Source organism: Mustela nivalis, assembly GCF_964662115.1.
Source record: "Mustela nivalis genome assembly, chromosome: 5".
Lineage (NCBI taxonomy): Eukaryota > Metazoa > Chordata > Mammalia > Carnivora > Mustelidae > Mustela > Mustela nivalis.
This window is the reverse complement of record NC_139024.1, coordinates 134,692,512-134,720,359: the sequence shown is the minus strand read 5'-3', so window position 1 is coordinate 134,720,359 and position 27,848 is coordinate 134,692,512. Positions and strand designations below refer to the sequence as shown.

At 39.8% G+C, this 27,848-nt stretch overlaps 1 protein-coding gene across 2 annotated transcripts; it reads left to right on the top strand.

Moving 5' to 3' along the window:
• MYLK4 (myosin light chain kinase family member 4) lies at positions 1-27,848 on the top strand. Of its 2 annotated transcripts, none has more exons than XM_082730388.1 (12): positions 1-91; positions 4,778-4,856; positions 8,462-8,567; positions 10,815-10,908; positions 10,985-11,094; positions 12,218-12,359; positions 15,139-15,209; positions 16,010-16,138; positions 16,910-17,062; positions 20,315-20,393; positions 24,635-24,704; positions 27,362-27,848. In XM_082730388.1, exons 1-11 carry the CDS (start codon positions 89-91, stop codon positions 24,677-24,679), a joined length of 1,011 nt encoding a protein of 336 aa, XP_082586514.1. In that variant the 5' UTR covers positions 1-88; the 3' UTR covers positions 24,680-24,704; positions 27,362-27,848. The 2 variants fall into 2 exon arrangements, with proteins under 2 accessions (XP_082586514.1, XP_082586513.1); XM_082730387.1 differs by lacking the exons at positions 1-91; positions 4,778-4,856 and adding exons at positions 5,508-5,650; positions 7,032-7,330.

Here is a 27,848-nt window from a genome sequence, read left to right as displayed (position 1 = left end):
AAGGTGTTCATCTTGGCGTCTCCACAGCAGTGATAATGACAAGCCCTCAGCTCGGGCTGTGCAGTTAGTATAGTCATGTTCCATTGTGATGGTAAGAAAACAGTTTTCTGTAGCAATCATAATCCCCAAATACAGGGCTGAGGATATAACTTACCATCAGTTAAGTGATGCAAAGGATATGAGCATCAGTGACAGGGATACATTTCGGATGGTGCTGGGAGAGTGGGGCTTTTCAGTGACACAGCCTGATTAAAGAGTATTGTCAGTTATCATATGGATTCACTCGTATGTGGAACATAAGGAACAGAGCAGAGGACCACAGGGGAAGGGAAGGTAAACTGAATGGGAAGAAATCAGAGAGGGAGACAAACCATGAGAGACTCTGGACTCTGGGAACCAAACTGAAGGTCACAGAAGGGAGTGGGGCGGAGGGATGCGGTGCCCGGGTGATGGGTATTAAGGAGGGTACGTGTGGTGATGAGTATTGGGTGTTATATGCAACTAATTAATCACTGAACACTCCATCAAAAACGAATCTTGTATTCTATGCCGGCTAATTGCACATAAAAAAGTAAAAATAAATAATAAATAAATACTCTAAAAAAAAAAAAAAAAGGACATTGTCAGAATGAGGATACCCGTCCTGCAGGCACTTCTTTCCTTTACTATACACGGGTTCACCAAGCATATTCATCATGTGGTGCTGGGGAAACAAATGTGAAGACAAGGGTCCATATCCCAGGTTGGGGACAGGCATGTCAAGTGGCCATAGAATACCCAGAAGATGATCACTGCTTTGAGGGCGTCCAGAGGAGGCAGTAGCTGTTTGCCTTTCTGCTCTTTAAAAGTTTAAATCCACTTTAAGATGGATTTCTAAGGTTGGTTTGTATTGAATGGAAAGGAGAGGGATGAGGCAAAGTCGTTCAACAGAACTAATTTTCCTTTTGGTTGTTCTACCACGTTGAGGAGAAACAGAGTTGTCGTGTAGTACTGGGACAGACTTGTGGTCTGCGGTGGGAGTGAACTCCACAGTGGGTAGGTGGACACAGGCTTCCGGATGGATGTTGTCTTCCTGAGTAGCTCTTGTTTCCATGGCAGTCAGTGAAACTGCCTGGAGACAGAGTATAAGATGCATACAATTGGTCTAAATGTCAAAATAGTCATTAAGCAATGAATCTTGACCTCTTACAAGCAATTTGCAAGAAATGACCTCATTGTTCAAATTATGTACTTGCCCTTGAACCTGCTGATTAGAATAATTCTTCTCTAAAGCACATTATTTCAGAAAATCATAATGTAAGAAATGGTGTTATTTGAAAGAAGTCCTCAAATTATTTTGATTTTGCACTGCTATCAGTAAAATGCATTTAAGTAAATCCCAACGTTTATCAGAAATATGCACATTGATAAACAATATGTGTATATTTATTTTTATAAATAAATTTAGCATATGACAGAATCTTATAAATTATATACCTGTCCAATTTTATTCATACATGTTTTAAAACATATATAAAATGTAAATTTTAAAAGAACAGAAAACAAATAGAAATGAGTTCTAACATGTCCTTTATACAACCTGAAAACTACTTTGGAAACACTCCCCACTCAGGACTCCAGTCAAGAAAACTGTACAGAGTGGAGAGAACAGAACTTGTTTTAAATACTTGGGCATTTGGGTCTCCTTTCTTCTGTATGTCATTCTAAATGCATCAATGGATTATTAAAAAAGCAATGAATAATTGGTCATTAAAGGAATCCATATGCAAATATAGAAGTATTTATTAAGTGAAGGAATAATGAGTGAATTTGAGTGCACTGAGGCGCTCACACTCATCTCCGTCATCAGTCTGATTTTAGCAAAGGAACTTAGTTTCTGACATGACTTATTTATTAACAGAAGAGGACAGTAATCCTTACAGGAACATCATGCTTAACATAGTAAAATGGGTAGAAAATATGTTCATCTTTGGACAAGATATATCTAAAGACTTGTGCTTCCTATTTTATCATCTTCTTCAGATAACATGAAAACCCTCTTCATACTGAAGTTGCTGTTCAGAAGCAGGAAAGGAGAAATACAGCTTCTGTTTTTTGGAAACTCAGTTCAAATTTCCTCTAGATGTCAGTATTACATAGAGAAATAAAAATACAATGACCTGTGGCAATGAATAAAGACCTCCTTACATTATTTAAGTGGTAAAACATATGTGATATATAATTGACAAAGAAAAAAACCAGCCTCTTTTGGAAGCTGGTTTCTTATATTCTTCAGAATCGACAGCTTCTCCTGTTGGTCAGCTCCCATTGCTCTACCGTAAGAATGTTCAGAAAACTCCTAAAACGTTGCCACTAGTACCTGGATGACCTTAGAGGCAAAGGCTCATCAGTTTGGCACTCCATGGAGTCTTACCTCCAAATTCTCCATTTTGCCTATTTTTATGAACTGAAATTGATTGATACATACCTGTTTTCTTTATCAAGTCCACCTATGTTCATCTTATCCAGAATAAATCCAGAAGCACAAAGCCTACCCACCAAGAATTTTCATTTCAAAAAAGAAACACTGAAAAACAAAATTGTACAGTATCTTAAACACAATTTGTTAGACTCTCTTATTTGGCTAATTTGACTTGTTTTCCAAGTTGGACTTGAATTCTCTCTCTCTTGCCTTTCTTCTATGTTAATTCTAATTGTTTGGTAAATATTTATTTCTTCACTCTACTAACTTGTTTCCATTTTATACCCTTCTCTCTCTCTCTCTTTTTTTTTTTTTTTAGATTCTTATTTATTTATTTGACAGAGTGAGAGAGAGATCACAAGTAGGCAGAGCAGCAAGCTGGCAGAGAGAGGGGGAAGCAGGCAAAGACAAAAGGACTCAGCTTCCTGCTGAGCTTAGAGTCCTATGTGGGGCTCTATCTCAGGACCCCGAGATCATGACCTAAGCGGAAGGCAGTGGCTCAACCCACTGAGCCACCCAGGTGCCTCTATACCCTTCTCTCTAATCTTCCTTCTTATCTCCTGTGATACTGGCTGTGCGATAGATACTCAGTAAATACTAACAACACACCTTCCCTGTAATCTATTTTTTTTTCTGAGTGACAGTACAGTGTAATAGTTAAAAGCACAAAATGAAGAAGACAGCTAACTAATAATCCTGGCTCGACCATTCCTGAACTGCATAATCCTTGGAATTTACCTGATTTCATTATAAAATGTGGCTAATAATATCTATCCCAAAGGGTTCACCTTTGGGTTCACCAAAGGGTTGCTATGAGGATCAACTGACATGCTTAGAAATGTGCCCCGTATGTAGATAGTGCTTAGTGTATATTAGCCACATCAACATTGACATCATCACCACCATCACCCTCTTCCTCATCTTCATCACCACCACCAGCATCATCCCTGTCACCACCACCATCATCATCATCACCACCACCTCCATCATTATCACCACCATTGTCATCATCATCACCATCATCACCACCATCATCGCTATATCGTAGTCACTGGGCTAAGTGCCAGAGATTCAAAGATGAACCAGTCTTCCTGCCCATTTAAGCAAGGCCTACAGGCTAGTGGGAAATTAATGGAAAAAATATTTAAAAGTGTTGTCGGTGATGCTGGGGTGGGTGGATATGCTGCACACAGAGGGAAGAGCAGCTGGCTTTGCCTGAAGAACTTGAAGAACATTTGTCCTGCACTTTTACTTCGAAGAGGAAGTTACAAACTCTGAGGATATAATCTCTAATTCGGTTTTCCACAGATTTACTAAACCTACCACCTTTGTGTTTCAATGTCTCTATCTGAAAAAGGGAAATGCTCTGAAGCTATGAGACTGCCCCTTGGATTATTAAAAGTACATCAGCAGTCTGTCTTGATGCCCCTGAGCTGCACTTACATGGAGTTTCATGCTTGCAAGTCACCCTAAGGCAGATTTTACTCTCTCTTCGAAGAAAAGAAACTGATTCTTTGGACATCCACACAATTTAATTAATTTATAGTGCAAAACTTTGGAATTTATGATAACTTGGGTGGATTGGGCTAATGTTTATATTTTATGTGGTATTTAAGAAAAGTTGGCTAAGCCAATTCAGAGAAGCCAGAACTATGAGAAGGATGTTTATCTGCCTAGGAAAAGGGTCATCTGTTCTAAGCCATGTGAAAGCTCATTTACAGTGGCTTACTTTATTTAGTCTCCTACTTTTTGGTTTACAAAATCTTAGTCACATAGATCCTCTCATTTTTATCTGATTTATATGTGAACCATATCAAGACAATATAACCAGAGGTCAGAGGTGACGATACATTATCAATATCCTTTAATCCATTCATGAAGATGGGCCTTCTTTTACAAACAATGCCAGAGTTTAACAGATTTCTTTTAGAGCAATGAGATAATTTTTTTCAAATATTGTAGTCTATACAGTTTCATCAATTCAGACTGTCCCCTAACTTACTATTAATTCTAGTGTTTTGTTTTGTTTTGTTTGGTTTGGTTTTTTTGAATCATGCAATACAGTGGTTTTCAATCTGGGATGATTTTACCCCCAAGGGACACTTAGCAATTTCTGGAGACATTTTGGATATTAGAACTGGGAGGGAAGTTACCATTGTTTTCTGGTGGGTAGAAGACAGAGATGCTACAAAATGTTCTATAATGCTCATGACATTTTCCACAACAATTACCCACACCATGTGTCAGTAGTGCTGAGGTTGAGAAACACTGATGTAATTAATAAGTGACTTCAATTATTCAATTGTGTATCCACAGGCTAAGGAGAAGTCATGGTCACAGCTTGGCCTGAAGGAAACAGCCCCTGTCAAAGACAAAAGGACATCGGCCCTCACAGGTAACATCTTTAGAAGACTAGAGATTTATGCATAAAAAAGCTCTGGTATAAAAGTCCTGTTGTCATTGTTCTTATTCAGAAGGAATTACGTGTTCATAAAGCCCTGTGTTGGGAGAAGCGCTGTTTGAATAACTTTATTTGATTGGCTTTGGGTCCTACTAGTTACAAACTAAAAACTCTTTGGGAACCCAAATGTCAGTCAATTGGTCATGTTCACATCTACTTTGCTTTTCCAAAGCGTATATCTTCTGATAAAGAGAAACCTGAATAGAAATGCCATTATGTGAAGCCGAAATTATACTGATCACATGCGTCCTCCATTAAAATATTTTGTGGCTTTTAGAGAGATCTTCCCAGAAGAATCAGCCCTCCTCTGAGAAAGAAAAGGTTAATAAACTCAATGAGAAAAATTCTGAGAAGACCAATGCCTCTTTAGTTCAGAGAAGTTTTGCCACGTTTCTTACCGAAAGACCACAAGACAAGGTAGAAGATTTTGCTCTAAGAAGTTCCATAGAGCCAGGAGAAAATAAAGACACAAGAGACATTTCAAGCACGCAGAGACTGAGCAGACAAGAAAACAGTAGTGCTGGAAATGATAAGCAAGCCATCGTGGATAAAAATGAACGTCTAGTGTTCAAAGGAGAGAAAAATGGGCTTCATTCTAAGGAAGATACTAGTGGAAAAGAAGTTGAGATGAAAGGAGGATCAGCAATTGCAAATGAAACAGTGTTGGACAAGTGTTCAGATAAAAAGCAGTGTGTTGGTAAAACTAACAGTGATCAATTCTGGGAAAGGTAGGCTTTAAACCATTGCTCGCCTATAGCTGATGTCTTTGGTAGACTTATGTGCTGTTGCAATTTAAGGCCATACCAAAAGGAGAACTGAAGTGAGTTTTTAAAGCAACGGTTTTAGAAACTAGTTTCCCAGCTGGTGTGGGTTTCTCTTGGCCCTGTTTCTTGCCATTACTTTTTCTTCTTGCCTGTGATATTTTCAGGCATTTTTACTGTTTTCTTCTACTAACTGATAGATAAAGATAATGACTATTATCAATCAATATTTTAAAAAATATTTTATTTATTTATTTGACAGACAGAGATCACAAGTAGGCAGAGAGGCAGGCAGAGAGAGAGTGGGAAGAAGGCTCCCCGCTGAGCAGAGAGCCCAATGAGGGGCTTGATCCCAGGATCCTCGGATCATGACCTGAGCCGAAGGTAGAGGCTTTAACCCACTGAGCCACCCAGGCGCCCCGAATCAGTATTTTTTAAGAGATTAAGACGTTCTTATTTTTAGCAATATAAAGCACATCCTTCCTAAGATCAAGAATTGAATAATGAGATCAGATTTATCCATAAGTTAAGAAACTAATTCTTAACTTATGCCTGATAAATTGGCTATTTTCCGAGGTTATTGTAAGGATTGAGTAAGAAGTAGATTATAGAAGGACTCTTCCTCAACTGCAAAGTTTCACATATAAGTTCAGGTAATTATGTAGCCAATCACAATCAATTACTCTATATTGTGATGGGCCACAGAATGTATCTGGAACAGAGTATCCAAATACCTGTGTGTTTTTTAGGGAATTAAGATATAATTTTTATTTCACTTATAAATAATGTATTTGAAAGCTAATCATGGAGAAGCCTAATTTTTAAGGAATTAAACGTAAAAACCAATATTTATTATGAAAGTCCATCACTACGAGGATGTGCTTGGTAAGGTAAGGAGCTGTTAAAAAACTGAAGTTAGTTCAATTCTTTCATCAATGAAGGTTTACTCTCCCTGCTGTTTATATTCAGAGAGATGATTACTTCCCTTAGTATACTTAATTTAGTCATCTGTCTCTTCTGTAAGAAAAGGAAGTGAAAAAAATGAAGATCGAATTATCTAGGTATCATAAAATGACTCCTTTGGTAAAGATTCCGTGGAATAACTTGGGGTCATAATGAGGTCATCAGGGGAGTCCCTGGGATCCAAGTCATCTACACCTGTTCTTGGGCTCCTTCATTTGACGGGGAAACATACTGCTCCATTTCATCCCAAATGCCGAACCAGCCCACTCTATCATGAAGCTTCACCAAACCACCATGTTCAGCAAGCTTTAGTGCTAAGACCTTTGACCGGCTGAAAGTTATCTCCTTGAAACGTTGAGAGCTGCAGCTGGATTTTATTTTCCAGGTGTATCAGCAATGTAAAAGCCATTTCCTCATCCCGAATCCTGGAAAACTCAGCACTAGTGCCCACTTTCCAGAACGCTGAGAAAGCAGAACCCACTGGCAGCAGCAAGCGGAGGGTGATGGAGGAGTGCTTCACCAAAGAGGACAACAAAAAGTGCAGAATAGATGTAGCAAGCCCAGGTGAAGGACACGCATTTAGGACACAGGAAACTGGACAAGCCCAGGGGGGCTTACAAGGCAAATCCCTGGAGTCCACTGGAACTAAGATCTCCAGACAGCAAGATCTGGTGGCTCTACTGGGTAGGAAATGGCTTTTGTTTCAGTCTTTTAGAACTTCTTAATCTTTTCCAGCAAACATTTCCAACTGAATTCCACCTAGCCTAACAGCCTGAAGGAGGCACAATGCCAACTGATGCCATTGGTGTATGTAAAAAAATCACCCTTCCCCCCCTTTTTTTTGTCTGAAGAGATGAATGCCACCAAGAGAATTCTTGCATGACTTCTTTCGTTTTCAGCAGATTTATGGTGTAAGAGATGAATGGCTATATCAAATTAGATTCCCGGAGACTTCTAGTATCTGAATTTTTAAAAATATTAGCACTTGGCAGAGTTCCTAGCACAAGATAAGTGCTCCAGAATTACACGTTGAATACATTTAAAGTTCTGAAACCAAAGTTATTATCAACTCACCTCCCCTTGTATCCTTGTATGCATGTAAGAAGCTGAATGCAATAGATGCTTAAATATGGAATAAATGGGGAAATGAATAGGCTCATGGAAAGCAAACCATGGAAAAATTAAAAGAACGCTGGAAGAATATTACTGAGTTTGTGCTTTAGAACTGATCATGTCGTGGACTAGAGTTAGAACACTTAGACTTGAGGGTGGGAAGCAGGAGAAATTTGAGAGCTGTAGCATATGTACTTAGCCAGTTTTATTGGTGGTTTTATTTCCAGACAGGAAAATTTCATCTTTGTGCCTTAAATAAAGTCTAAACTATTTTGGAAAGTAATATAGAATAATAGCCAACATTTCAATGACATGAAGAATCTCTTCATCTTTCTTTCTTTGTTTTAATTAAAATAATGGACCTTATCAGTGTTTTTTTTTTTAATGGATCAAACAATTTCTTATCTTTGAACTTACAGGTTTCGGGCTTAGGAGAATTATCTGTATGGACTGTACTGGGATTAGAGCTTTTCAAACTATTGTGGCATTTCTAAAAGTTGTTCTGAAGATGGTACAAACCATAGTTTTGTGGTCCTGACATTCTTTCTGAAAGATGTCAGGTGTCACTTTTATGTCTTACAGACCATAATATGCAATAAAAACATACATTCCCTGGATCACTAGCCACAAAATAGGGCCCAGTTTGGGTGCCAGAAAGAGGTCTGTTTAACAAATGGCCCTTCTCTTCCTCTCACCATCTAGATGATGTCCCGGCTCCTCCCGCCCCGTTTAATCACCGTATCGTGACAGCCAAACAAGCAGCCATCAACAGTTTTTATACTGTGAGCAGAACGGAAATTTTAGGAGGGTAAGTAATGCTCAATTTTAACACGCTTTCAACAAAGGAAGAGAGTTTTCAAAGAGGCAGATCCTGAAGATTGCGTAAATGTTTGCCAGCCTTGACCCGAGAACCAGAAACATCATAAAGAAGCATTTTAAGAGATTGCAAGCATTTCTGAAAATCGTCACTGATGTCAGAAATGTTGATGTGGTGACAGTGACTGAAGTCCACATTTATTATCTGCTTTACTTCCCATGTTGTAATGTCTGAAAGTGGGAGAAACCCTAGTGAGTCACCAGGAAGCTTAGAAGCTGTTCAAAACTTGAAAATGGAGATACAAAATGTAGAAATGAGTGAACACTGTGTATTTATTGTGGCATGTGTTAAATCTTTTTTTTTTTACCATTATTGTTGGTTTTCCATCTATGTCGTTACTGTATTAATTGCTATTATGTGTTTTGAGTGATTGCTTCAGTCACCGAAGAATTGTTTTGAAGGATGTCTAAATGTACACTCTCCCCTTGAAGGAGGAAAAGTACAGTCCATCAGACCGAATTTATTAGTGGGGGATATTTCTTCCTCTTCTACAATAGTCACAACCCTCCTTTGACATCTTGTAATTTAATGTCTAAATTGTAAAGTTTGCTACTGTCAGCAAATCTATGTGAAATAGCAAAAGGAAGCAGAATGTTTATACTGCTATACACAAAAGTTACTTACCAACACATGGAAAATATGCATAGAAACTACAGGGCATGTTTCTGCATTTGGTCATTGGTGGGGGGTCATCCCTACTGTGAAGTTTCTTCTTCCTCTTCTGGCTCCATATTTCCTTTGTCCTCCACCATGGGGAACCACCTGAATGCTTCGCTCCTCAGCCTGCTGATGATAGAGAACTGCCCTTGAGACGATGAGGAAGGGCAGACAGACAAATGGGAACTCTGAAACGTGAATAGGTGCCCTGGGAGTCTTTAGTATTACTGCACGTAGAGGCCCATTCGGGTCATGAGGGACTTCAGTGGTAACCCAGCAATTGTCTTGGAAGGAGAATAGTTATTTGCTGAAGATGCTTTGAGACAATTCCAAGGGCATTTTCTTTCCTTCCTTCTTTATTTTTTTAAAAGATGTATTTATTTTAGAGAGAGAGAGAGAGAGTGAGCACAAGCAGGGGGAGGGGAAGAGGGAGAGGGAGAAGCAGGCTCCTTGATGAGCAGGGTACCTGATGAGAGGCTCCATCCCAGGACCCTGAGATCATGACCTGAGCCGAAATCAAGAGGGCGATGCTTCACCCATTGAGCCATCTGTGGCACTCCCAGGGCATTATCTTCATCTGTAGTCACAGGTGAGGTTCCTGGGCTGTGTTCATGTGGTCCACTAAAGAGACTAGATCTGGAATGGTAGTTGGAATTCAGGTCCTTCTTTGGCTTCTGTTTACAGGAATGTCATTCTCTGAGACCCATCTGTTTTTGCACAGATGTAGCTGAGTTGAGCGGGACGTAGTGGTGGTCACCACACTGCCTCTGTCACTTGTTGCCACCATCCTCACCTCTGCAGTCCTCCAGATGTGGTGGGCCTTCAGGTCACAATGTTGCTCAGGAAGCTTCCCCTTCGACCCACACCATGATAGCCACATTGCACAAGCAGGCACCTGTGTTCTGTTTTACTAAATCAGGAATCAAAGAAAGAGGTCGTATTTTAAAATTGTTCAAGACTGTGCATTTCGATATGTGATTACATGTGTAAGAAGCTGTCCTTCAAAGTATATATAAATTTATATCCAAGCTAAATTGTCAAAAAATCTCATGGGTGATTATATTATACGTATTTTTATTATGTGTATCCATGTGCAATATTGCTATTACTTTATTTATATGCAGTTTCCAAAATAATTTTATATGGCTGACCTACACCCTGTATTGTTCATATGCTTACAGAGCCTAGCTTATTCCACTCATATGTATTCAGAAAGCTTCTCTTTTTTCCTATAACAAGTTCTCAAATTTTAGGCTGCATGTGAATCACCTAAGGAGCTCTGAAAATGCAGATTCTGGGGACTTACCCTGGATTCTGGCCTTAGTAGGTCTGGGGTAGGGCCGGGAAACCCCTCAGCCCGTGACAGAGAGACCGCACTTTAATATTATTTTAGAAGCTTATTGGCTATAGTAGATACACTTAACAGGTTTGTTCACTCAAACCCCGAAAGAGAAATGCCCCGACAGCTGCGTCTTCCACTGGGGCGCACCTCACGCGGCACCACGTCCTCTTCTTCCACAGGGGGCGTTTTGGCCAGGTTCACAAGTGTGAAGAAAAAGCAACAGGTCTGAAGCTGGCGGCCAAGATCATCAAGACCAGAAGCACGAGGGATAAGGTAAAGACCGTGTCACGTGGATCTCTCCTTGTCATCATCATCTTCACTTCGCTAAAACATCTGTCCTTCTTCTCAGGATGAAGTGAAGAATGAGATCAACATCATGAACCAGCTGGATCACGTGAACCTCATTCAGCTCTACGATGCCTTTGAGTCAAAGAATGACATCGTCCTGGTCATGGAGTAGTACGTGTTCTACCGGCCCCCAGCCCCTCCCCTGCACAGCTACGTGCAGACCCCATGATTACACAGCCGTAGCTCTGTCTTGCTTTGGAAGTTGCTAGATCTGTGCTTAGTGCACTTCTGATTCCGACTGGCATGTACCAGACAACTGCATCGGTTTCAGAAGGAAAATTACGTAGGAATCCACATCTCCATGTGTGACTTTACTGAGAAGTAGAATAACCTCATAGACATAGCTTTAGATCTAAGCTATAAAACTGTCAAATAGCCAGCCTAAAGGTTATTATGGTTAACCTGAAGGAAAATGATTTTGAACTACACTTTATTTTCAGCCTAATCTTTAATACAAAGTTCACATCAAATTCTTAGTAATTGGGACTAAGAGACTTGCAACTAGGTTTCATTTTTGTAAAAATTTAGTAAGCAGTTAGAAAGTGAGTAGTTCTCAGTAACGCTGATTCACTATTGTGATTCAGTTCATTCTTTCCTCCCCTTGGGGTTTTGTTTATCATTGCGCAATGGGAATTTGGGTAATAAAATGTCTAGCATCAGAAGCACACAGGAGTGGATTAAAGCCTCTGCCTTTGGTTTAGGTCATGATCCCAGGGTGCTGGGATCAAGCCCTGTATCAGCAGGGAGCCTGCTTCCTCCTCTCTCTCTGTCTGCCTCTGCCTACTTGTGATCTCTGTCTGTCAAATAAATAAATAAAATCTTTTTAAAAAAAGCACATAGGAGCTCTTTAACACTGAAAGTCTGAGGAGACCCCATTTGACCTTTGCTTGGTATTTGGGATTCCTCTCCCTGCCTTTGTAAGGTCCTCTTTATCTTTTGTATATGTTAAATATACATATATGTTTGTATATGTTTGTAAATGGCAGATGTGGACTCATTTCAGAGCTGCAGCCACTGGATGATGGGGACCTTGAGGCTTTCCCATAGTGAAATTGATGGTAGCATTAAAGGGCCTCAGCTAAGCATCATCTATCTGAGATAGTGATGGAGGTAGAGAAGTCACACACACCTGCTGGAGGAGTTAGGGGAGCTTAAACACCCAGCTGCTATACCAAGAAATAGCTGTGTTCAGGAAGGAGTAATACTCAGGACTTCACACCTCTTGCTTCTGCAGTGTGGATGGAGGGGAGCTGTTTGATCGCATCATCGATGACAACTACAATCTGACCGAGTTTGATTCCATCCTGTTCATCAAGCAGATATGTGAGGGCATAAGACACATGCATCAGATGTACATTCTCCACTTGGATCTGAAGGTAAAGCATGCTGTTTGGAATGAAGCCCCTTCCACTCTCCCCTCCTGTAGATCAGTGGGTCCCATCACTATTTGCCAGCTTGGGAAATTTATGCTGTCATGAGGTACATATTTGGAAATTAAAGAAAACCTGGATTCTTCGCGTCATCTTCCTAATCCCAGCTTTCATCACCCCCTAATATTTGCACATCTCTACCTTCAGGGACAACTATTCAGATTCTTGTAACTTCCCTGTGAAAGAAATCTTGTAACTTCCTGTGAAAGAGATCCTTTCCCTAAAAGATTAGGATTAAAACCACCACCAGCACCAGCACCAGCACCAGCACCATGGGGGTCATTGCTGTATCCCTCTCATTTTTAGAATAAGTAGGTAGGAGGATTTTAGCTAACTCAGAATTCCCTAGTGGTAGCCAAGTTTTCCCACTCTCCAAGCATCCTTAGTGGTCTCCAACTCTTTTAGGAGGCACTGGACTTTAGGGATTTGTTTTTCTGTGGTCATGCTAGAGCAGTGAGTAGATACCTATGGCAGAATGGGGTATAGGACAGCCAGAAGGGCAGTGCTGAAATGCTGAGGAGCTGGGAAGGGTGGTGGAAGTGGGGCTGGCACCAAATTGGACATGGTGGAGAACCTATGTAAGCAGCGGGGAGCCAAGCCACCTGCCTTTCTCATCTAATTTAATGACCCTTCCCTTTTGATCTCTCTCCCATTATGAAGTGCCTAGAATTGGACTATAAATGGTTAGAACTAAGGAAAGACCCAGGCTCAGTAACTCTGATCAGCTCTAATATTGGGGTTAAATATCATAAATTGCCTCTTCTTGTGTGGCACAATCATTTTCTCATTTTCCTGTTTGCACAGCATGACCGTAAGATAAAATATATATTCTCTAAAACATACCATCAATTGCAAGTCATAGGGGATTATAGAGCTAAATAAATTTAACTTCCTTAAATTGGTTTCCATGGTCTACTCTTCTTGTAACTTAGCTTCCCTCACTGTTTTGATTTATGTGTGCTACCTCTCCCATTCACAGGGCAGGAGGAAGTGGTGTATGAAAGACAAAGTCAGAGGTTGAAAATCATTAGCAAAGCGCTGGCTTCAAACTGAGTTTTAGAATATGTGTTTCCATGGAGCATTTTCCTTGAGTGTAGATTCTCTGCAGATATCCCTAAAGGGATTTGATTGGCAACTATAACTAGGACCTGACCTGTCCTAAGTCAAAAAGCTCAGCATGTGGCTTCATAACATTGATTGAAGACTTGCAATGGGCAATTTTAGTTATGGCTTGAAGGCAAAGATAATAGTAAAGGCGACAGCTGGATGGGTCATTAAGGACCACTCATCCCTTACAGAAATCTCCTTGGAAGAAAAAGGACCAAAAATATTAAGAGTGCTTATCACCATTGGAGGGGAGATTATAGGTGACTTAAAAATGAAAAATGGTCTCCTTTATATTTTTCTGGGTTTTGCAAATCTTATTCAATGAACATGCTTTTCTTTAATAGTTAGAAAAAAAATTAACTTTTTGAAGTGCCTTCAAAGCATAAATACATTTTTATATCATAGTATTCTTTGACAATTGGACAACTTTATTCATATTGATCAGTTATTTAAGCTTGAAACCAAATGTTCTTATAGAGTGTCTACTTCATCATTAATAGCTTTTATTCATGGACACCAATTTTAGAGATATTTTAGAGATATTTTAGAAAAGGACTTCCAAAGACATTATGTCAACCAAATGGTCCATTGAATGTTGATCAAGTGCTTCTTAGTTTCTGATCTCATTTGAACCTCCTTTCCACCAAGACAGGAAGAGAGGGAATAGCTGTGATCCCACCTATAGGATGGGACATGGGATCCTGGGCATTCAGCAACTTGGCTAATGTGCCCCAGCTCTTAGGCATGAGTTGGGACTAGAACTTGAGAGTTCCAAGCAATTCTTTGAAAATTCTTTTTTATGGATGACCTAGACTTTAAATCAAATTCCCTGTTTTTCTCAGACCTCAGTTTTTCTGACCTGACAAATACAAGCATCCTTATAAGACACTCCATAAACACCAAGTTGCAATTCTAATATCCATGTTTTCTCCCTCTTCACCCCCCTAGACTGTCACCTTGACGGAGAGCAAAGATTTAACCAGAGTCAAACTCAAGAGAACACTTAGTCAAGGGTTTGGGCACTGAGAACAAACTCAGCAAAACTTTGGAATTGCTGAGAATGAGGAATGAATGAGGGGGAAGTCTTCCTTTTACACATGACTTTCCCATAGACTGAGCGCAAAGGGAAAATCTGGAGGTCAGGAGCGTTCACGTTATATTGCATACTCAGTGTGGTTGTTTAAATGAATCAGGCTATTTCTCCTGGAACTCATAAATCTTCGGGAAAGATATTCCTCCAAGAAGGGGAAATTCGTACTTAATAATTTTAGAGGGGCAGAGTCAAGTCCGAGACAGCCTCCACCAGTCCATTTGGAAGGTACTGAAGCAGGCTCCTTGTCTTTCTTCCCTCAAAGAGGCCTCTGCTTGAACTCACACATTATGGTAAACTGCAGAACCAGGGAGAGAGACAGGCAGGGTAATGCAAGGTTGGCAGGGTACCCACAACCTCATCCACCACAAAATTAAAGGAGAAAATACCCACACAGACAAGCCAGACCCAAAGTGAAAGGCCTGATATGTTTTTCCTGAGCATTGCTGTATTTTTAGTTGTGGTTCAAGGACAATTTGAGTGAATGATGGTTGTTTTCATTGCTAATGTGTCTCTTTCTCCTGGCAGCCTGAGAATATCCTGTGTGTGAATCGGGATGCTAAACAAATAAAAATTATTGATTTTGGATTGGCCAGAAGGTATGTGTATTTGGACATAGGTATATGAATGGAGGTAGTGAGCATGTTGGTGCTCTTTCTTTGCAAAGATAAATCTGATACACTTCTTGGTTTTAGACTCTCATTTAGAATTAACTTGACAAAAATTATATCCCAGACTTACCTTGCTGACTTTGGAATTGGAATGTTTAGAGGTTTCTACAGTGTATCCAAGAAAAAAAAATAAGAAAACTTAAAATCTTATACAGTGAAAGTTATTAAATTTGAAGACATTAATTTAGAATTTGTAAGTTTGTCTTAGTCTTCTTATTTGTTCCATCCATAAAGAGAAGATTTACTTTTAAAAAAATGAATATGAGATTGCAAAGGGTTCTGGTTCCTATATGCTTTTTAAGTGAACAGAGTTTATATGTGGACTTCAGTCCTTTATGGTGAATATAAAATGGATGCAAATAATTGCATTTCACTTACGCATTAAGATGGCCATACTCAAGCCATTGGTATGTCAAGGATTGTATCAGTTTTCCTTTTGTTGTGTTCTAGATTTCAGGTGTTCTAACTATTTTTACCAGCTTTCCCCACCACTGTTTCAGGTTATTAAGGTTTTCCAGTATGAATTATGACTCTTAAACTCCTGGAACTTTTAAAAACAAGTTTTAAACACTATTTCCTAAATACATGGTTTCTTTTAAAGCCTGTGTATTTAAAGTTTGCTGTGTGGCTGAAGTTATTTTGTCTTATAGACAGCATCTTTTCAGTTTCTATGACTGTTGCTGTTTGATTGACCCTCTCATCCCTCCACTTTGTCTCCCAAATTCCAGGTACAAACCCAGAGAGAAGCTGAAGGTGAACTTTGGAACTCCGGAATTTCTTGCCCCTGAAGTTGTGAACTATGATTTTGTTTCCTTTCCCACTGACATGTGGAGTGTGGGCGTCATTGCCTATATGCTGTAAGCAGGTCTCCAGTCTCTCTGACACTTACACACAGGCATCAATTTAGGTCTTTTAACAGATAAACAACACCGTGCCATGTTGAGTCACTTTCTGGGCTCTGTGAATCCTGTGGGTGAAAGGAGTAAATTCTTTCCCTGCTCATCACCTGAAAAGTAAATGTATGTCTACTTGTAATTGTGTTAACTCTTAGGACAATACCTCATGTAATAAAAGTAATTAAAAAGAGACTTGGGGGGGAGGGAGTTTGGGAGAAGGGGGGTGGGGTTATGGACATTGGGGAGGGTATGTGCTTTGGTGAGTGCTGTGAAGTGTGTAAACCTGACGATTCACAGACCTGTACCCCTGGGGATAAAAATATATGTTTCTAAAAAATAAAAAATTAAAAAAAAAAAAAAAAGCAACTTGGGTCCTGATCTCCTAAATGATGAAGGTTAGCCTTACCCCTCAGGGGTGACCGTTTGGTGTTTGCCATCTGAGGGTGTGGCAGACTTCAGCAGCTGTAAAGGCTTTAAAAATGAGGTTGTGCTCTCCTTAGAGATTTCATATTTCAGGGTGGCTGCTGGTGTTTCTGCAGGTGTTTCTTTAGAGGCCAGGGTGGAGGAGTGAAGCGTTTTCCTGATTGCAAAAACATATGATAAAATTATGCTTAATTATTAGGTTATTTGCCTTCTCTCAATTTTAAACAACAGAGCCAAGAAAAAGCAACCTCTCTGTAAAGGGTTTGAAGCTATTTAAACAAGACTCACTCTGGTTCCTCTGTCTTACAGACTGAGCGGTTTGTCTCCCTTCCTGGGGGACAATGATGCTGAGACCCTGAGCAACATCCTGGCCTGCAGGTGGGACTTAGAGGATGAAGAATTTCAGGACATCTCAGAGGAGGCCAGGGAGTTTATCTCCAAGCTTTTGATTAAGGAGAAGAGGTAACCCAAGTTGGTTCCGGGCTTTAGAAGAAGGAGGGAGAATAGGGAAGCATACGCTACCATAATACATGGAAATAACTCCTAAATTCTCTTTGTGACATCTCTGATGCCTGAGAAAAGTTGTAAGTGGAAGGAGTTTGATGCTCTTGACCTTGCTTACTGAGATCAGGGACTGGTTTGGTCACAAGGCTTGAAAGGGGCTACAAAAGCTTCCCTGCTTCTGCCTTTTGCAATAAGACTCTAGCAATTAGGGGCTCTTACTGGGCCTCAAAATGAAGGGTTTGGGATAAGTTATTTCCATAACCCCTTTCACATCTACAAAGCACATATCCGGCTCTGTGTAGCTGAATACTTAACTATCATTTCATTTCAGAGCCTGCTGTGGGCCAGACTGTGCCAAGTGCTTTATAGGCTTGTCTTTTAACCCCTATCCATCTCCGAGAGGTGGGAATTATCATTCCTGTTTTATTAATGAGACTCTAAATAGTTTTCCCAAGAGCATATGGCTAGTCAGTGGCAGAACGGAACATCCAAAATTCAACCTTCCCCTAAGGCTGCCCACTTAACTATTACATATTATGTGGTCTTCTATTTTCTGTCATGCTAAAACCACGTTAATTCAAAATTCAGCAGATGGAGGCGCCTGGGTGGCTCAGTCTGTTAAGCATCTGCCTTTGGCTGAGGTCATGATCTCAGGATGCTGGGATTCAGCCCCGCATGGAGCTCCCAGCTCAGTGAGGAGTCTGCTTTTCCCTCTACCCTTCTCCCCTTTTGTGCATGTGCGCACTCTCTCTCTCTCTCAAATAAATAAATAAAACCTTAAAGAATTCAGCTAATGAAGAAAAGTGACTTTGAAACAGAGGGGCTTGCATTTTAGAATTACAGGCAGTGAGGGGCTCCTGGGTGGCTCAGTCATTAAGAATTACAGTCAGTGGAAGGATATTGTGATTTAGTCAAAAACACTGTTTTTCAGGTGGTTTTATATTTAAAATGTAAAATGGTAAACAGTGTTTAAGATTTTCAAGGCCAACCATACTGGCTTCACTGTTTTATTATCTTTATGGCTTTTAAGTTATTAATAAACATGACCGTGAACAGATAGGAGGGTGTAATTTGGGGGGAGGGGATTAAAGAAGCAACATGGGTCTGGAGCTATACCTGCACCAAGGAGGTGTTTTATCAGTAGTCTTCCAAGAAATGGGTCTGGGGCATTGAGAACACATATGTAAAGTCTGACCCTGTCTATAGGTAACCCATGATCTAAGAGAAGAGATAGATATTTTTTTTCAAGGATAGAATACAATGCAGTTAATGCAAAGGTAGTCTGTTGAAAAGGGTCAATCAGGACTGCGTCCTAGAGGGTAAGGAGGACTTAGCCAGGCAGGGGGTGTCAGTGTGAGGAGGGGGCACTGTATAGACATGGGTTTTATCTTTCATGGAAAGGCACAACACCTGATATTACCATTATTATTATTATTATTATTATTAATATTTATATATCACTGAACAATAGGCAGTGAACAAATGGAAAATGTCAACTCTATCAAATCTTTGGTGGGAGAGATCTACATCTACTGAGAATCTATTAGACAGATATGCTTTTATGTGTTATCTGATTTAATGTTCTGGATTAAATGAAGACACGGAGGCTGATAGCAGTCAAGCAGTCACATGGCTAGCCCAGGGCAGAGTCATAGCCTTGCTTCGTGGCCTCCAGTGCCATGTCATGCCTGCTCCTTTGGTCTGAGCGATTCACTAATACCTTAGGAGGGATAGCTACACATTTAAGCAGAAAGACAACTGGGCAAGTGTTCAAATCAATAGTTGGATGAAACTACAGTCAAAACCTGGTACCAATATCAGAGAATAAATTTCTGGATGCAAAAATAAACTTGAAACTGTACCAAAATTTTAATTATCTGCACTATGTTATTATTTATTTTTAATAGTCAGCTTTCAGAAATTTATATTACTACAGTACAGAAATAATAATTTTTGGCACTGTCAGTTATTGGAATGCTTCAGGAGGTCCAATACTGAAAATTTATGATATTCAACAAAATAGCACTTCCAGGTGAGGTTGGTGGAGGTCAAGAGTTTCAAAAAAAATTATATCTGGCTGTTTAAGGTCCTACTAATGGTGATGTTGTCACCAAGTTATTAAACTTTCCTTCATGGATTCAAGTTAAGAGTTACCATCTCTTCAGGTCTTTTACTTAAATGTTCAGTATCTGATGAAGCAATTTTACTGAAGAAATCTACAAACTGGAGCTCCATGCCCATTGGAAACTACTTTCTTGATACTATTTCAGAAGTAGGCTCCAGACTGTTGCACTCACTTATAGTTTTTATTTTGAAAGGTTATTAGGTTTAAGGTTATAAATGTTAGCACACAAGACAAATTTATAAAACTTGGAATTAGAAAATAATATCATCTTTATAATTCTTTCCCATGTTATTTTAAAATCGTATAAACCTTTGCTGGCTCAAAAGGATATAGTTTCTTTGTAAAGGTATCTAATGAACTCTCTCTCGGTACGTACATTAACCCCTTATCTATTTAAGTCTTCAAAATTTCTTTTTAAAAATATTTATTTATTTAATTTGGGAGAGAGAGAGAGAGAGAGACAGAAGAATGTGTGGGAGGGGTAAATGGAGAGAGAAGGAGAATCCCAAGCAGACTCTGCACTGAATGTGGCAGAGCCTGATGTGTGGCTCAATCTCATGACAGTGAGATCACGACCTGATCATGACCAAGAGTTGGAGCTTAACCAACTGTGCCACCCAGACACCCCCAAAATTACTTAATTCAAAAGTTAGTGATGCATATTATTCAAGAGCTTTAAGAGCTTTAATATGTAAAGTCACTTTTATAATTATCAAGAATCATTGTAGCATTTTGTTTTTGGAATAGTAAGTATACATTTATTTTTTTCTGCTGATGGATAGATGTTCAATTCATGAAGCTCAAGCATTGCATGAAAAATGGTTACTTGTGTTGGAAAGTGGATGTTCAACTATGAACAACAATTTTGAATTATTTGCCTCATTTGTCTCACTGCTGTTGTTACCCTGACTGGATTTGATAGTACCCTACAATCATCAGTGATAGTTCCAGAGAAGATAGAACTGCCTGTGAATTTGACATTTGGCCATCTGGTCTCTCAAATGCAATGGCCAGAGTTGAGGTGAATGACAGATTCAGGCCTCCTTAGTGTGTCTCTGCTAACAGCCTTCCAAATTTCCCTTTAGCTGGAGAATAAGTGCAAGTGAAGCTCTCAAACACCCTTGGCTGTCAGATCACAAGCTCCACTCCAGACTCATCACACAGGTAACGGAGGCTTGTTGCTTTTCCTCTTCTTTTCTACCTGACCTCAGTCTTTTGATGATCAGAGGCTAAAAGCATCTTAGTCTCATATGGGGTTCTGTCTAATTCCATCTCTAATAGCCTTCCAATTTTATGCTAATGTTGAACTGCTTAAAGTTGTGTGAGTTTTTTTTATTTTTTTATTTTTATTTTTTATTTTATTTTTTTTTAAAGATTTTATTTATTTATTTGACAGACAGAGATCACAAGTAGGCAGAAAGGCAGGCAGAGAGAGAGAGAGAGAGAGAGAGGGAAGCAGGCTTCCTGCGGAGCAGAGAGCCCGATGCGGGGCTCGATCCTAGGACCCTGAGATCATGACCCGAGCCGAAGGCAGCAGCCCAAACCACTGAGCCACCCAGGCGCCCCGAGTTTTTTTTTTTTTTTAAATAAATACTTCTTACATGGTTTAGGAGATATTTTCAGCATAACTATTTATTATGTTTATTATTCAATCATTGTACTCATTATGATATAAATTACATCACTGTACTATGTGCACACACTTATACACATATATAGTCTAGAATATATAAACAAACAATATTTGGGAATATATGGGTTAGTGTACATTCAGGATAAATATGCCTCCCTAAAACAGAACTCAGAATTTTAATGTTTATGGTTACATTGTTCAGTCTTCTCTGAGCACCACAAAGCTGTGAGACTCAGGTTGATCCAGAAAACAACATAAATATATGTGAAGGAGACTCTTACCAAAGACTGAATGAAGATGGACCTAAATACTTGTGGTTTTTTTCATCTTTTTTTTCAAGTTTCTTATTAAATTCAAGTTAGTTAACATAGAGTGTAATATTAATTTGAGGTGCAGAATTTAGTGATTCCTCACTTACATGCGATACCCAGTGCTCGTCACAAGTGCTCTTCTTAATCCCCATCCCTCATCCAGCCCATTCCCCGCCCACCTCCCTCTATTAATCCTCAGTTTGTTCTCTATCCTTAAGATTCAGCTTTCTGGTTTGCCTCTCTCTCTCTCTTCCTTTTTTCTGAGTACTTGTTGACAATAATTGAGCCCATACTCTGTGTTAACTTCGTACAATAAAATTCCTAATCTACTCTTACTGCCTCAATTGCCACTTATGTTCTTGTAGCCATCTGTCTCTTTAGCACAGATTCTTTTCCTAAGTTTCAGATCCATATATCCCCCTGCGTACTTAACATTTCCATTTGGATCTTCTCAGTCCTAAACTGAACTTGTCTTCCCCATCTCTCCTCCTCCTCTGCCATCCTCCAAGAATGACCCCCACTGAGTGGCTTAAGCCAGACCCCCTGGGCTTTGCTGTTTCCTTCCTCACCTGCATCCTTCCATCTCGTATTTAATTTATCTCCAAGTTCTGTACATTCTTTTCTCTAATTACTTCTAGAATCTGTCTAACCTTCTCCATCCTGTTGGTTATCCTGGCATATGACACCCCTCATCTGAATTACTGTAACAGCCTCCTCTGGACTTTTCCACTCACATCCTATGGATCATACACATAACACAGAACCAGAAGTGTAACATTTAAGATACTCAACCAAACATTTAGGATGTCTAACTGGCCAAGATATATAGAGAGGCAATAAGCAATATCTGTCCTCAGGCCTCATTGGGGAAAGTCTAACTTGAGCATCAGTTAAGATGGTGGTCATCATGCTCTGGAGCCATATGTGCTTGATACACTTTCATTTCTTCCATCTCTGCTCCCCATCCTTCCTACTCCCCAGGGTTTTAGAGTGGAGCTTTTTCACTGACCAACAAACCTTGGAATGACTGTGTTTCAGGTACTCATTTTTTCCACATCCAGTTCTTATTTAAATTAACTTTACTTCTAAATTCAGCATCAGAACTAAGTTTTATTTGTGTCTGAATATACCTTTCCTTGATAATTGGTACCAATGTCAAGTAAAAATAGACTTTTTACCTAGTTGGTACCTCACCCAGACTACATAAACTGCTTATTAGGGTTACCAACCTATTTTGGGCCAATTTTCCACCAAGGTATTTTTATCCAAGCTTATTGGTATCCAAATACACTTTGACATGGCAGGACAATATGGAAACCACTGCAGATAAATAACGACATTATACAGTTTAAAAAGTGCTTAAAATATTTTTAAACCACATAACAACAACAAAAATCACCTTTTTGTTATTCTGTCCAACTGTTGGTACTTAGGTGAATGGACGTTTCAAGAATGATGGGGATTTGGAAAAAAATTTCCATTGTAGAAATCTAGTTAGTTATCATGAAAGTTATAATTATATGGTACTGTGCCAGGCACTGTTCTAACTGCTTTACAGAAGTTAATTCATTTACTCCACATGCCAATTCTCTGAAACAGGTACTGTTATTCTTCTCATTTAGATGAGGAAACAGAGGACAGAGGTTAAGTACTTGTACAGGATCCCACCAGGTGAAAATGATGGAGCTATCATCCCAGTGTAGACAGGCAGGCTCTGGAGTCTGAGCAGAACTTCACCACTCTGCTATCCTGCTGGATAATGGGCTTCTGGGCAAAGGGGGCCTGATGATGTTTCCAGAACTCTTTACATTCTGTACATTTTTGGTGTTACTAAAAGCCAGTATTCAAGCTTAATGTATTTTATTTTTCAAGGAAAAATTAAGGCTAGATTTTTCCAGAAGATTCATTTTTGGAATAATCTTGGTTTCGATACATTCTATAAAATCAGAATTTAACTTTATGTTGAGAATTGAAGTCTTATCCAAAACTATTTACTATTTAAATCTAACTTTTATTTTTAAAGTGTTTCCAGAACTTTTATTTATCTCTTTTAATTGTTTCATGCTTAAAAGCACTTACCATTCCTTAACCACTAAGCCTGCCTATAATCAGTCAGTAAATTTAAGAAGGATTTTTTTCCCCCAGGAATTAAAGCCCTGTAGCTCTCTGCCTTCTGTAGTATGCTCTTACATTTCCAACCATCCATATATAACCCATCTTCCATCAGAAACAGCTCTCAGCTGGAGTGGAACAAAGCATTTCCAAATTACAAATCTGTTAGAACTCATCAAGCACCTACTGGAGACTTAATAAATGCTTTGGGCCTGAAGGAAGGAAAACTGAACAACTATGACATTGTTTCTTCTTTGCCAGAACTAATAAGTCTATCTTTCCTTTCCATTCCCAGCTTTATAACCTTAGATCATGCCCTTTTTCCAATTTACGGAACTAATAAAATACCTTAGAACACGATATTCTACCTCTGTCCATCTGTTCTCTAATTCACCAAATCATTACTTCATTAATGACAACTCTGATCATCTTACTGTACCACCAAAAATTCTTCCACTGTTCCCCATCGTGCACACCAAACACACATACCCAGCAGTCAAGGCCTGCTATGACAAGCCCTGGTCTCAGACATCTAGTCCTATCTCCGCTACTGCTTCTAGCTTAGTCAAAATCCCTCTGTTTCTGATTCTGAGAGTGATAACAAGGGAAAGTGGGGAACATGCTCAAGTTGGATCCTGAATGTAGGTCAATGTGTCTGTCAGAGGGTCATGAACATTGTGGGCTTTTTTTTTTTTTGGTAATTCTTTTAATTTTTATTTATTTTTTAAATTTCTTTTCAGTATTCTAGAATTCATTGTTTATGCACCACACCCAGTGCTCCATGCAATATGTGCCCTCCATAATACCCACCATCAGGCTCACCCAACCTCTTACTCCCTGCCCCTCCAAAACCCTCAGATTGTTTTTCAGAGTCCACAGTCTCTCATGGTTCATCTCCCTCTCTAGTTTCCCTCACTCCCTTCTTCTCTCCATCTCCCCAAGTCCTTCATGTTATTTCTTATGCTCCACAAATAAATGAAACCATATGATAATTGACTCTCTCTGCTTGACTTATTTCATTCAGTATAATCTCTTCCAGTCCCATCCATGTTGATACAAAAGTTGGGTATTCATCCTCTCTGACAGAGGCATAATACTCCGTAATATATATGGACCACATCTTTCATATCCATTTGTACATTGAAGGGCATCTTGGTTCTTTCTACAGTTTGGCGACTGTGGCCATTGCTGCTATGAACAAACAATGTAGGCTTTTAGAACATCTCTCTAAGAGCATTTTCTACTCAGTAGCAAGTCATTAACTCTTCAGGTGTTCTCATAAGTTAGGAATGAAGTGATTAAAAAAAAGTTCTAATCTTTCTCTAAATGTTTTCTGGTGTCCCTAGAAGAAGAAGAATTGTTGCTCTAATGAGAAGAACCTTGTGACCAAATAGCCCATGGAAGGCACCCATTTGAAAGGTTGGTCTTGGATCTTTTCCTAAAGGGATGTTTTTGCAAGCCTTCAGAGAGAAGAACAAGAAATAAGTCAAATGTGTGCTACACTGTGGGAAGGAGGGCAGTGTTTCTGATTTTAGACTGCTTTGTGTGCAACATGGATCTGCCATTTTCTAGCAGGAAAAACCCATTTCCTTATTTATGGATTGAGCATAGTCTTACTTCCTATGCTTGTTGAGTGGCTCCAACAAGATAACCCAAGCAAAGCCTGCAGACCAAGGCCTGGCACATAGAAGGTGCTCAATAATTAGCTCAGGAGACTTTAATAGCCGAAGAGGACAGTCTCTGGTTGTCCTCACAATTGTGTGGGATCAGAGGAAGTATTTGTAATTTTTTTGGTTTTTGTATTGTTGGGAAAACCAATCTCAGAGACTCATAGACTACATAACTCCCCCAAAGCTGTGCTGCTAGTACATGGTAGAATGTGACTTCTCAATTGTCTCTGAATTTAAAGCCCATGCTTATTTTTCTTCCCTGAGTTGCCTTCTGGTATTGGCCCATTCTTGGACCTGGAGTAATCACCACTTCATACAAACTTCATACCACTTCATACAAAGCTTCTACCCTGCTTAGAATTTTGTCAGAAAACATAAGCAATAGTTTTACACATGAACACATTTGATTATATCAATAAGCAAGCTTAATTTATGCTCTGAAGGAAAGCCCTAACACAGTGTACTTATTACAGAGGACTTTTAGGAATCCCAATATTTATATTGTTGTTGAGGGACCATTTACCTTCCAGCAAGTCAGTTCTCTAATTTGGGACAGTAAGTCCATGGCCATTGCTTCAACTCAATTTTAACAAATGTGTAAGACCTTCCAGTCTGTGTTCTTGCTGCCCACTGGTCTTACTCTTTTATTCTGATTGGTATTTATTCTGGTCTGAAGTTTTGGTTTGTCTGTTTGACTTTATATTCTTGTAAAGTGTTGAATCTTTCATAGAATAAGATCATGTAAAAACAAATCAGTAAATCATAACAAAGTCACAGACCGGAGTTAGAAAGCATTCAGTCCTTGGTGCATGGGTCATTTACTTAGAAATCTGTCACATATCTAGAAATCTATGAAATACCAAAAGAAAGCCTTGGGCTTCCTACTTACAAAGACCATTCTCATGTGTCAAAGTAAAGTTTTTGGGAAAGTAGAAGAAAGCTTTACATCTTGTGAAAATGCAGAGAAGGAAAGTACTCTCCATGCTCCGAGGCCTGGGTCACTGGGCTTGCTGAGGTGCAAACCAGCCTTCCCTGTGAGTGGTGGGCACCAGAGTTTGCAGGCGGCTCTCCCTCCCAATTTCATCCACAGTGACCATAAACCTCAAGGGTTCACCACAAACTGCATTCCTACCATGAGCACTGGAGTCACTTTTGAGGCCTGGTAGGAATGAATTCATTGGGTGACAGGAGGTTGCATTGCAAGGCAGACCTGTGACCAGGATCCAGCAGGGAAAGAATGAGGAAGGAATGACAGTGGGAGATGATAGAGTCCTTCCATGTCACATTGGCACGTTGACCAATGTGATGGAGGATGGTGGCAGTCCAAGAGGTGACATTCTACAGAGGACAAAGACATGTGAGCCAGTCACACTGGCGCTTGGATACCGTTTTGGTTGGAATTGCTTGATGGCGACCTTTCTCTGGGCCTGCCTCCAGATAGTCACTTGGGCTGGCTGCCTTCCTCTCCTTAGTCCCTCCAGCTCCAGTTAGCCACAGAAATTCACCTTGGTTGCACTGCAGGTCGGGGAAGAGCTGTTTCAGGTCCATGGGATGTGGGCACTTCCTAGTTTACTTCTTTCCTTTTTTTTTTTCTTTCAAATTAAAATGTAAGCTTAATATATTAACTCTGAGTGCAGCCTCATTTGAGAAGGTTTTTTTTTTTTTTAATCATTTTTTTATAGTATTTCCTGCCAGGATAAGATGGGGGTTTTGGCAAACTTTGTTAGCAGTAAAACCAACTTTGTGATAATATTGATTTTTAAAATCTGGTGGTTGAAGATTATTCCTGTGGAAAAAGAATGACTTCCAGGCCCTATGAATAAGGCAGGATCCACAATGTAAATTGAGGCATATAAATCTCCAGCAATTTGTTAGAGGTTTTTTGATGCGTTGAGGAAACACTAAAATCAACCTGGTGGCATTTCTCTTTGGGTTTCCATTCCATCTTCTGCCAACCTGTGAAATAAAAATGGAGGATACGTCCTCAGATCCATAGGAGTGATGTAGGCCTGCAAACTGTGTGGGCCCATGTCACACACCGTCATAATGCAATGAAAACATTCCCACACCCGCTTCTTGATGTCACCTTGATGTGGGGTCAAGCTGACAGGACAGACAGTGTGGCAGAAAGCTCGGGAGCTGGCTAGGCTTCATATGAAACAAAGCGGCCTTGTCCCTCGATCTTGCAAATAGTACGAAAATATCTTGCATAAACTGAAAAAATAAAAACCCAACCCAGCTCTGGTAAGCAGTGGAATCCTGCAAGGGGTTTCTTTTTTTTCCTTCTCACACGCACACATGCATTATAAAAAATCATGTGTGGTTTTCCTAAGGGGCACAACCAACTAATTACAATTTTAAAAGCCCTGCTGAATTAACAAGAGTCATATTTTGTTTGCTTTGCAGGAAAACTGCTGTGGTTGCTGCTGTGTTGGGAAGATTTTTGGAAAAATCAGCAGTTCTGATGCCTTGACCCCAATGACGACGGGTGGCTATGGGGGCGGGGGGGGGGGTGACGCTGCACTTGAACTTGGAGCACCCAGTTCAGGGGGTGCCTACTGCTGTGGTTCTGGGGGTGTAGACAAGCCCCATGCCCCTTTCCTCACATCCCCACATCCCATGGTAGGACACAATTGGGAAGATGTTTCCTTGACATCTTGAGTTTTCAATGTTCATTTTTTTATTTTAGTTGCTGGGATAAGGGGTACATGATTTCTGCTCTTTCTCCGCTTACTAGAACAATCAGACTGGAGATTTACTGGAGACGTTTAAACCTGGAGGATACCTTGAGAGGGAGAAAACAGCTTCCAGTCCTTAAGCTATCTATGCCTTTCAAAGGGGTGATCATATCACCAGAAGAAAATTATGTCTTTTGCACCTTTGAACACTTGGT